This window comes from Pseudophryne corroboree, chromosome 10 (assembly GCF_028390025.1).
Source record: "Pseudophryne corroboree isolate aPseCor3 chromosome 10, aPseCor3.hap2, whole genome shotgun sequence".
Taxonomy (NCBI): domain Eukaryota; kingdom Metazoa; phylum Chordata; class Amphibia; order Anura; family Myobatrachidae; genus Pseudophryne; species Pseudophryne corroboree.
The window spans coordinates 371,075,494-371,087,980 of record NC_086453.1 but is presented as its reverse complement, the minus strand read 5'-3'; the positions used below and the strand labels follow the sequence as shown (position 1 = coordinate 371,087,980).

At 48.4% G+C, this 12,487-nt stretch overlaps 2 protein-coding genes across 2 annotated transcripts in view; both read right to left on the bottom strand.

Moving 5' to 3' along the window:
* LOC134966751 (uncharacterized) overlaps nt 1–12,487 on the bottom strand; it is a 254,429-nt gene that overhangs the window by 150,743 nt on the left and 91,199 nt on the right. The window contains exons 4-6 of the mRNA XM_063943737.1: nt 7,715–7,858; nt 5,727–5,870; nt 253–396 (exon numbers count right to left, since the gene is read on the bottom strand). Coding sequence (XP_063799807.1) covers nt 253–396; nt 5,727–5,870; nt 7,715–7,858 — 432 coding nt within the window. The remainder of the gene's footprint in view (nt 1–252; nt 397–5,726; nt 5,871–7,714; nt 7,859–12,487) is intronic.
* On the bottom strand, nt 9,960–11,059 carry LOC134965688 (small ribosomal subunit protein RACK1-like). The gene has a single exon (XM_063942006.1). It carries the CDS (start codon nt 11,003–11,005, stop codon nt 10,052–10,054), a length of 954 nt encoding a protein of 317 aa, XP_063798076.1. The 5' UTR covers nt 11,006–11,059; the 3' UTR covers nt 9,960–10,051.

The following is a 12,487-nucleotide window of genomic DNA, read 5'->3' as shown; positions in this document are numbered from 1 at the left end:
ACTGAGACTCCAGAATATTTCCCGGTATTATAGAGACTGAGGCTCCAGAATATTTCCCGGTATTATAGAGACAGAGACTCCAGAATATTTCCCGGTATTATAGAGACTGAGGCTCCAGAATATTCCCCGGTATTATAGAGACTGAGGCTCCAGAATATTCCCCGGTATTATAGAGACTGAGGCTCCAGAATATTCCCCGGTATTATAGAGACTGAGGCTCGAGAATATTCCCCGGTATTATAGAGACTGTACCTCGTGTTCCTCCTCTGATAACGGGACAGACGAGGTGACATCTTGTGGCTGCTGAATATCCTCCACACTGTTCAACACTGAGAAGTCTTCTCCTGTGTCTCCTCCATCCTCTATATGTGATGTATATGTGGTGTCCTCAGCGTGCTACAATCAACACAACGTAACAAGACTTTTATAGACTCCAGAATATTGCCCTGTATTACAGAGACAGACTCCAGAATATTGCCTGGTATTACAGAGACAGACTCCAGAATATTGCCTGGTATTACAGAGACAGACTCCAGAATATTGTGGGTCATTCCGATCCGATCGCTCGATGCAGTTGTTCGCAGCGCAGCGATCGGGTCGGAACTGCGCATGCACCGGCGCCGCAGTGATCCTGGCGATGACTGACAGGCAGAGGTGGTCGCTGGGCGGGAGGGGGCGGTACGGCGGTGTTTGGCCGCAGTTTTGGGGGCGCGGTCCGGCCAATGCAGGCGTGGCCGGACCGTGCGGGGGGGGGGGCCGCAGCGGCTGTGTGACGTCACATGCAGCCGCTGCGACAAGGGGTATCGACGAGCAACTCCCGGTCAGCCGCAGGGGCTGCGCTGGCCGGGAGTTACTCAACAAGTACAAAAGCATCGCCTCTGTGCGATGCTTTTGTACGTGTGCGGGGATGGGGGGGGGGGGGAGGCGGACTGACATGCGGGGCGGACTAGCCCTGTGCTGGGCGTCCCCCCGCATGTCTGGGAACATGATCGTAGCTGTGCTAAATTTAGCACAGCTACGATCAACTCGGAATGACCCCCATTGCCCTGTATTATAGAGACTGAGACTCTAGAATATTGCCCTGTATAATAGAGACTGAGGGGGTAGTTCAGACCTGATCGCAGCAGCAAATTTGTTAGTAGTTGGGCAAAACCATGTGCACTGCAGGTGGGGCAGATGTAACATGTGCAGAGAGAGTAACATGTGCTGAGACTCCTGAATACTGTCCTGTATTACAGAGACTTTGGGGGTCATTCCAACCTGATCGTAGCTGATCACTTACACTGACATGCTGAGGGACGCCCAACACAGTCCAGAACACTGACCTATACTAAGAGGTTGACAGTCCAGAACACCGACCTATACTAGGAAGGCTGACAGTCCAGAACACCGACCTATACTAGGAAGGCTGACAGTCCAGAACCCTGACCTATACTAGGAAGGCTGACAGTCCAGAACACTGACCTATACTAGGAAGGTTGACAGTCCAGAACACTGACCTATACTAGGGAGATTGACAGTCCAGAACACTGACCGACCAGAACACTGACCTATACTAGGAAGGTTGACAGTCCAGAACACTGACCTATACTAGGGAGGTTGACAGTCCAGAACACTGACCTATACTAGGAAGGCTGACAGTCCAGAACCCTGACCTATACTAGGAAGGCTGACAGTCAAGAACACTGACCGACTAGAACACTGACCTATACTAGGAAGGTTGACAGTCCAGAACACTGACCTATACTAGGGAGGTTGACAGTCCAGAACACTGACCTAGACTAGGAAGGCTGACAGTCAAGAACACTGACCGACTAGAACACTGACCTATACTAGGAAGGTTGACAGTCCAGAACACTGACCTACCAGAACACTGACCTATACTAGGAAGGTTGACAGTCCAGAACACTGACCTATACTAGGGAGATTGACAGTCCAGAACACTGACCGACCAGAACACTGACCTATACTAGGAAGGTTGACAGTCCAGAACACTGACCTATACTAGGGAGGTTGACAGTCCAGAACACTGACCTATACTAGGAAGGCTGACAGTCCAGAACCCTGACCTATACTAGGAAGGCTGACAGTCAAGAACACTGACCGACTAGAACACTGACCTATACTAGGAAGGTTGACAGTCCAGAACACTGACCTATACTAGGGAGGTTGACAGTCCAGAACACTGACCTATACTAGGGAGGTTGACAGTCCAGAACACTGACCTATACTAGGGAGGTTGACAGTCCAGAACACTGACCGACCAGAACACTGACCTATACTAGGAAGGCTGACAGTCCAGAATCCTGACCTATACTAGGGAGGTTGACAGTCCAGAACACTGACCTATGCTAGGGAGGTTGACAGTCCAGAACACTGACCTATACTAGGGAGGTTGACAGTCCAGAATCCTGACCGACCAGAACACTGACCTATACTAGGAAGGCTGACAGTCCAGAACACCGACCTATACTAGGAAGGCTGACAGTCCAGAACACCAACCTATACTAGGAAGGCTGACAGTCCAGAACACCGACCTATACTAGGAAGGCTGACAGTCCAGAACCCTGACCTATACTAGGAAGGCTGACAGTCCAGAACCCTGACCTATACTAGGAAGGTTGACAGTCCAGAACCCTGACCTATACTAGGAAGGTTGACAGTTCGGAACACTGACCTATACTAGGGAGGTTGACAGTCCAGAACACTGACAGACCAGAACACTGACCTATACTAGGAAGGTTGACAGTCCAGAACACTGACCTATACTAGGGAGGTTGACAGTCCAGAACCCTGACCTATACTAGGAAGGTTGACAGTTCGGAACACTGACCTATACTAGGGAGGTTGACAGTCCAGAACACTGACAGACCAGAACACTGACCTATACTAGGAAGGTTGACAGTCCAGAACACCGACCTATACTAGGAAGGCTGACAGTCCAGAACACCGACCTATACTAGGAAGGCTGACAGTCCAGAACCCTGACCTATACTAGGAAGGCTGACAGTCCAGAACCCTGACCTATACTAGGAAGGTTGACAGTCCAGAACACTGACCGACCAGAACACTGACCTATACTAGGAAGGTTGACAGTCCAGAACACTGACCGACCAGAACCCTGACCTATCCTAGGAAGGTTGACAGTCCAGAACACTGACCTATACTAGGGAGGTTGACAGTCCAGAACACTGACCTATACTAGGAAGGCTGACAGTCCAGAACCCTGACCTATACTAGGAAGGCTGACAGTCAAGAACACTGACCGACTAGAACACTGACCTATACTAGGAAGGTTGACGGTCCAGAACACTGACCTACCAGAACACTGACCTATACTAGGGAGATTGACAGTCCAGAACACTGACCGACCAGAACACTGACCTATACTAGGAAGGTTGACAGTCCAGAACACTGACCTATACTAGGGAGGTTGACAGTCCAGAACACTGACCTATACTAGGAAGGCTGACAGTCCAGAACCCTGACCTATACTAGGAAGGCTGACAGTCAAGAACACTGACCGACTAGAACACTGACCTATACTAGGAAGGTTGACAGTCCAGAACACTGACCTATACTAGGGAGGTTGACAGTCCAGAACACTGACCTATACTAGGGAGGTTGACAGTCCAGAACACTGACCTATACTAGGAAGGCTGACAGTCCAGAATCCTGACCTATACTAGGGAGGTTGACAGTCCAGAACACTGACCTATACTAGGGAGGTTGACAGTCCAGAACACTGACCTATACTAGGGAGGTTGACAGTCCAGAATCCTGACTGACCGGAACACTGACCTATACTAGGAAGGCTGACAGTCCAGAACACCGACCTATACTAGGAAGGCTGACAGTCCAGAACACCGACCTATACTAGGAAGGCTGACAGTCCAGAACACCGACCTATACTAGGAAGGCTGACAGTCCAGAACCCTGACCTATACTAGGAAGGCTGACAGTCCAGAACCCTGACCTATACTAGGAAGGTTGACAGTCCAGAACCCTGACCTATACTAGGAAGGTTGACAGTTCGGAACACTGACCTATACTAGGGAGGTTGACAGTCAAGAACACTGACAGACCAGAACACTGACCTATACTAGGAAGGTTGACAGTCCAGAACACTGACCTATACTAGGGAGGTTGACAGTCCAGAACCCTGACCTATACTAGGAAGGTTGACAGTTCGGAACACTGACCTATACTAGGAAGGTTGACAGTCCAGAACACCGACCTATACTAGGAAGGCTGACAGTCCAGAACCCTGACCTATACTAGGAAGGCTGACAGTCAAGAACACTGACCTATACTAGGAAGGTTGACAGTCCAGAACACTGACCTATACTAGGGAGGTTGACAGTCCAGAACCCTGACCTATACTAGGAAGGTTGACAGTTCGGAACACTGACCTATACTAGGAAGGTTGACAGTCCAGAACACCGACCTATACTAGGAAGGCTGACAGTCCAGAACCCTGACCTATACTAGGAAGGCTGACAGTCAAGAACACTGACCTATACTAGGAAGGCTGACAGTCAAGAACACTGACCGACCAGAACACTGACCTATACTAGGAAGGTTGACAGTCCAGAACACTGACCTATACTAGGGAGGTTGACAGTCCAGAACACTGACCAACCAGAACACTGACCTATACTAGGAAGGCTGACAATCCAGAATCCTGACCTATACTAGGGAGGTTGACAGTCCAGAACACTGACCTATACTAGGGAAGTTTACAGTCCAGAATCCTGACCGACCAGAACACTGACCTATACTAGGAAGACTGACAGTCCAGAACACTGACCTATACTAGGGAAGTTGACAGTCCAGAATCCTGACCGACCAGAACACTGACCTATACTAGGAAGGCTGACAGTCCAGAACACTGACCTATACTAGGGAGGTTGACAGTCCAGAACACTGACCTATACTAGGGAAGTTGACAGTCCAGAATCCTGACCGACCAGAACACTGACCTATACTAGGGAGGCTGACCTATACTAGGGAGGCTGACAGTCCAGAACACTGACCTATACTAGGGAGGTTGACAGTCCAGAACACTGACCTATACTAGGAAGGCTGACAGTCCAGAATCCTGACCTATACTAGGGAGGTTGACAGTCCAGAACCCTGACCTATACTAGGAAGGTTGACAGTCCAGAACACTGACCGACCAGAACCCTGACCTATACTAGGAAGGCTGACAGTCCAGAATCCTGACCTATACTAGGGAGGTTGACAGTCCAGAACACTGACCTATACTAGGGAGGTTGACAGTCCAGAATCCTGACAGCACAGATTACTGATCAGAAACTCCAGAATACTGCCCTGTATTATAGACCGAGACTCCAGAATATTGCCTGGTATTATAGAGACTGAGTCTCCTGAATATTGCCTGGTATTATAGAGACTGAGGGGGACATTTACTAAGAAGTGATAAGAGCGGAGAAGTGAGCCAGTGGAGATAATTCCCCATCAACCAATCAGCAGCTCTGTATCATTTTATAGTATGCAAATTATAGATGTTACTTCAGTGTTGATTGGTTGCCACGGGCAACTTCTCCACTGGCTCACTTCTCCGCTCTTATCACTGCTTAGTAAATGTACCCCTATGACTCCAGAATATTGCCTGGTATTATAGAGGCTGAGGCTCCAGAATATTCCCCGGTATTATAGAGACTGAGGCTCCAGAATATTCCCCGGTATTATAGAGACTGTACCTCGTGTTCCTCCTCTGATAACGGGACAGATGAGGTGACATCTTGTGGCTGCTGAATATCCGCCACACTGTTCAATACTGAGAAGTCTTCTCCTGCGTCTCTTCCATCCTCTATATGTGATGTATATGTGGTGTCCTCAGCGTGCTACAATCAACACAACGTAACAAGACTTTTATAGACTCCAGAATATTGCTCGGTATTATAGAGACTGAGGGCCTAATTCAGACATGATCGCAGCAGCAAGTTTGTTAGCAGGTGGGCAAAACCATGTGCACTGCAGGGGGGGCAGATGTAACATGTGCAGAGAGAGTTAGATTTGGGTGTCGTGTGTTCAATCTGCAATCTAAATTGCAGTGTATAAATAAAGCAGCCAGTATTTACCCTGCACAGAAACAATATAACCCACCCAAATCTAACTCTCTATGCACATGTTACATCTGCCCCCCCCTGCAGTGCACATGGTTTTACCCACCTGCTAACAAATTTGCTGCTATTATTTATTTATTTATTAGCAGTTTCTTATATAGCGCAGCATATTCCGTTGCGCTTTACAATTAGAACAACAGTAATAGAACAAAACTGGGTAAAAACAGACAGACAGAGGTAGGAAGGCACTGCTCGCAAGCTTACAAAATCTGAATGACCTCCTGAGACTCCAGAATATTGCCCAGTATTATAGAGACTGAGGGGTAAATTTACTAAGATGGGAGTTCTATTTAAGATGTGATGTTGCCCATAGCAACCAATCAGATTCCACTTCTCATTTATCTAGCACCTTCTAGAAGATAATACCTGGAATCTGATTGGTTGCTATGGGCAACATCCCATCTTAAATAGAACTCCCATCTTAGTAAATTTACCCCTGAGACTCCAGAATATTGCCCTGTATTATAGAGACTGAGACTCCAGAACATTGCCCTTTATTATAGAGACTGAGGCTCCAGAATATTGCCCTGTATTATAGAGACTGAGACTCCAGAACATTGCCCTTTATTATAGAGACTGAGACTCCAGAATATTTCCCGGTATTATAGAGACTGAGGCTCCAGAATATTGGCCGGTATTATAGAGACTGAGGCTCCAGAATATTGCCCGGTATTATAGAGACTGAGGCTCCAGAATATTGCCCGGTATTATAGAGACTGAGGCTCCAGAATATTGCCCGGTATTATAGAGACTGAGGCTCCAGAATATTGCCCGGTATTATAGAGACTGAGGCTCCAGAATATTGCCCGGTATTATAGAGACTGAGGCTCCAGAATATTCCCCGGTATTATAGAGACTGAGGCTCCAGAATATTGCCCGGTATTATAGAGACTGAGGCTCCAGAATATTGCCCGGTATTATAGAGACTGAGGCTCCAGAATATTTCCCGGTATTATAGAGACTGAGGCTCCAGAATATTTCCCGGTATTATAGAGACTGAGGCTCCAGAATATTTCCCGGTATTATAGAGACTGAGGCTCCAGAATATTTCCCGGTATTATAGAGACTGAGGCTCCAGAATATTTCCCGGTATTATAGAGACTGAGGATCCAGAATATTTCCCGGTATTATAGAGACTGATACTCCAGAATATTCCCCGGTATTATAGAGACTGAGGCTCCAGAATATTTCCCGGTATTATAGAGACTGAGGCTCTAGAATACTTCCCGGTATTATAGAGACTGAGGCTCCAGAATATTTCCCGGTATTATAGAGACTGAGGCTCCAGAATATTTCCCGGTATTATAGAGACTGAGGCTCCAGAATATTTCCCGGTATTATAGAGACTGAGGCTCCAGAATATTTCCCGGTATTATAGAGACTGAGACTCCAGAATATTTCCCGGTATTATAGAGACTGAGGCTCCAGAATATTTCCCGGTATTATAGAGACTGAGGCTCCAGAATATTCCCAGGTATTATAGAGACTGAGGCTCCAGAATATTCCCCGGTATTATAGAGACTGAGGCTCCAGAATATTCCCCGGTATTATAGAGACTGTACCTCGTGTTCCTCCTCAGATAACGGGACAGATGAGGTGACATCTTGTGGCTGCTGAATATCCGCCACACTGTTCAATACTGAGAAGTCTTCTCCTGCGTCTCTTCCATCCTCTATATGTGATGTATATGTGGTGTCCTCAGCGTGCTACAACCAACACAACGTAACAAGACTTTTATGAACATTCAGTTGCCTCAGAGCCAGAGGGTGCAGGTATAATGTGCTCATTACATGCTCATATAACAGAGACATCATACAGGACAGGTGACGGAGCACGGTGTATAGATGTATGTGGTCCATACATACAGCTTTGCCACCAAGTCACCAGCATGACCATGGGTTATATTTCCGAAACGGCATCTTTTGCATCTCGGCGGGTTGCAGCTGGATATTTGCAGTGGCATTGACATTCGCTGTAGAGCCGTCATACCTTACACTGACTGTGAGCGCCGATTTACATTGTCAACACCAAGACAGCGATAACCATTGGCTTAGAAAAGCTGCTGCTTCGTAAATATAGCCCCATATGTCAAATAAAAGCTGCATTTTATCACCGGTAACCCCTTGCACATAGAAAAGCAGTTTACCGGGACATGCACATTTAATATGCCGATCAACACGGGTCCTTTATCTGTGTCAAAGGTCGACCCGGGTCGAACTTCCTGAGACTTCCACCCTGGTTTTTACCAGGGTCGAAGATCCATTAATTACGGCTAGGTTGATCGTTTCATACAGAAATACCTGTGTTGATCTGCAAATTACCGGGTAGAAATGCTTGGGCCAGTAATTTGCTATATGTGAAAGAGGCTTCAGGCTAGGACCGGCAAAATTACCCGGCCCTCAAATTCAGGGTAAAAGCCGGGTATTATGGACATTTCTGTCTGAAAGTGGTATTATTGTGCCTAAACCTGCACAGTAATTATACCAAGTGCTCCTAGATGCTGCCAAATGCTTAGCATTACACGCGTCTGATGTCTGGGATCTCTGAAGATGGTATCCGGATGGTAGGTCGACATGGATTAGGTCGACAGTCAATAGGCCAACCACTTTTGGTCGACACCGACATCGTCGACACAGGAAAAAGCTTGGCATGTTGAAATGGTCGTCACGAGACAAAGCGACACATAAAAAAGTGTCAGGTTTGGGTTTTTTTTTTACTTTTTCATTTTTTACCATCCACGTGGACTACAATTTGGAATAGTAATCAGTGCCGAGCGCAGTGATAGTGGAGCGAGGCACCTTGCCCGCAGAAAAGGGGGCACCATACACTAATGAGGGGTCCCGGACATGTTACGCAAAAGAAAACACAAAAAAGTGTACAAATGTCATGTCAACCTTTTTATGTGTCGACCATTTTAATGTGTTGACTATTTGAATGTTGACCAACAGCGGTCAACTTATTCACTATCAACCCCTAATCCAACTAATCGACCTAATCCATGTCGACCCATTGATCCATAACCCTGTAGATACAATATATCAAAATCAAGTCACTCTGCCGTGTTGCGAGCCATAACTATGAGTGTGCCAGTGGTGCCTGGCACACAGCGTATGTGCACTGTGGGCGCAGAACCGCCGGCAACACACACAGGTTCGAGCGGCAAAGTGTTGCAGAGCTAGGTAGCTGCAGCGATCCGAATACTTGTTATATAGTGTTGGACAACATGGTAGCTGGGCAAAGCTGTAGCTTGTAAGCCTGACAGTGTGTCCCTCCTGGCTTCCCGCTCTGTGGTTGCAGTATTGTGGGCTCTACCTGTCATAATGTGTATCAGGGGCATTACCTGGAATAATGTGTATCAGGGCTCTACCTAGAATAATGTGCATCAGTGACTAACTGGCATAATGGGCTCTACCTGGCATAATATTGTATAAGGGACTCTACTGTGGTGTAATGTGTATAAGGGCCTCTACTGTGGTGTAATATGTATAAGGGCCTCTACTGCGGTGTAATGTGTATAAGGGCCTCTACTGCGGTGTAATATGTATAAGGGCCTCTACTGTGGTGTAATGTGTATAAGGGCCTCCACTGTGGTGTAATATGTATAAGGGGTAATACTTTGTGGTGTAATGTAAATAACAGACACTATTTTCGTCTTACACTGTCCCTGTTTCAAATATGGTGGGCACCAATTCTTTTTCTGGCACAGGGCACTAAAAGTTACGGCACTGGCCGTGTCTATCACTACCGATGAAACGTACAATATTGACCCCTAGAAACGCGTCTTTTTTAATAGCAATTTTTGTCTTTTTATTAGTCACAGGTTGATATTACAAGAGTAGACTCTGTATTAAGCTGGTGTTTTAAAACAAAAGTGTATCCTTGTTCCTGTCAGATACGTCTTAGCGGGTTCCAGTTGTCACTTGCCAGACTCTGATCATGTTGTCCGTGTAGCCAGCGAAGAGAGACTGTCCATCTGCTGACCAGGCCAGGGAAGTACATTGCGGTGGCTGAGCTTTGCGGCTTGCACCAATCACTTTCTGTTTCAGTTCATCTATAACAATCTTACCCTCTAGATCCCAGATTTTGATGCTTGGCCCAGTGGCAGCACACAGCCAGTAACGGTTAGGGCTGAAACACAGGGCATGGATGATGTCTCCACCATCGAGGTTGTACAAGTGTTTCCCCTCGTTCAAATCCCACAGCATGGCTTGTCCATCCTTGCCCCCAGAGGCGCACAGTGATCCGTCAGGAGACACAGTCGCAGTGTTTAGGAAGCTCCTGTGGCCAATGTGGTTGGTCTTTAGTTTGCAGTTAGCCAGATTCCAAATCTTCACCATCTTGTCCCATCCGCAGGATACGATGATGGGGCTGCTGCTGTTGGGTGAGAAACGGACACTGGATACCCATTCCGAGTGAGAGTCCTCCTGCACTGTGTATTTACACACTCCCAGGGTGTTCCACAACTTGATGGTCTTGTCACGGGACCCGGACACAATCTGACGGTTGTCTGCAGAGAAGTCCACACTCAGAACATCCTTTGTGTGACCCACAAAGCGTCTTGTGGTGGTGCCAGTGGTAAGGTCCCACAGCCGTAAAGTCCCATCCCAGGACCCCGACACAGCAAACTGTCCATCGGATGAGATGACAACATCACTGACAAAGTGGGAGTGACCACGCAGGGCGCGCTGGGGGGCACAGTAGTTTGGACCATCACGAGTCAGCTTCCATATGATGACAGTCTTATCCCGGGAAGAGCTGAGGATCATGTCTGGGAACTGCGGGGTGGTTGCTATTTGGGTGACCCAACCATTATGACCATTAAGGGTCCCCAGAAGGGTCATCTGCTCGGTCATGGTCGGAATCTGTCCGGGGACTCCCCACCGGCAAAGGATGGAGGGGGACAGAATTAAGCGGGTCTAGAAAGACCAGGAAAAGCCGTGAAACACATTTAAATTCACCAAAGCAATCTTAGTTTAACTTGTGTACATGTGTATACCGCAGGACCCCATTATCCCCTAGGTTTGGACCAGTACCCCACTTTCTCGTGTCCGTGACAGGACCCCACCCATATGTGACAGGACCCCACTCTCTCCCGTGTATGTGACAGAACCCCACTCTCTCCCGTGTATGTGACAGGACCCCACTCTCTCCCGTGTATGTGACAGAACCCCACTCTCTCCCGTGTATGTGACAGAACCCCACTCTCTCCCGTGTATGTGACAGGACCCCACCCATATGTGACAGGACCCCACTCTCTCCCGTGTATGTGACAGAACCCCACTCTCTCCAGTGTATGTGACAGGACCCCACTCTCTACCGTGTATGTGACAGAACCCCACTCTCTCCCGTGTATGTGACAGGACCCCACCCATATGTGACAGGACCCCACTCTCTCCCGTGTATGTGACAGAACCCCACTCTCTCCCGTGTATGTGACAGGACCCCACTCTCCTCCGTGTATGTGACAGTACCCCACTCTCTCCCGTGTATGTGACAGGACCCCACTCTCTCCCGTGTATGTGACAGGACCCCACTCTCTCCCGTGTATGTGACAGGACCCCACTCTCTCCCGTGTATGTGACAGGACCCCACTCTCTCCCGTGTATGTGACAGGATCCCACTCTCTCCCGTGTATGTGACAGGACCCCACTCTCTCCAGTGTATGTGACAGGACCCCACTCTCTCCCGTGTATGTGACGGGACCCCACTCTCTCCCGTGTATGTGACAGGACCCCACCCATATGTGACAGGACCCCACTCTCTCCCGTGTATGTGACAGGACCCCACTCTCTCTCGTGTATGTGACAGGACCCCACTCTCTCCCGTGTATGTGACAGGACCCCACTCTCTCCCGTGTATGTGACAGGACCCCACTCTCTCCCGTGTATGTAACAGGACCCCACTCTCTCCCGTGTATGTGACAGGACCCCACCCATATGTGACAGGACCCCACTCTCTCCCGTGTATGTGACAGGACCCCACTCTCTCCCGTGTATGTGACAGGACCCCACCCATATGTGACAGGACCCCACTCTCTCCCGTGTATGTGACAGGACCCCACTCTCTGCCGTGTATGTGACAGGACCCCACTCTCTCCCGTGTATGTGACAGAACCCCACTCTCTCCCGTGTATGTGACAGAACCCCACTCTCTCCCGTGTATGTGACAGAACCCCACTCTCTCCCGTGTATGTGACAGAACCCCACTCTCTCCCGTGTATGTGACAGGACCCCACTCTCTCCCGTGTATGTGACAGGACCCCACTCTCTCCCGTGTATGTGACAGGACTGTATATGTGACGGGTGGTATTCAATATACCGGTTGTTGGGATCCTG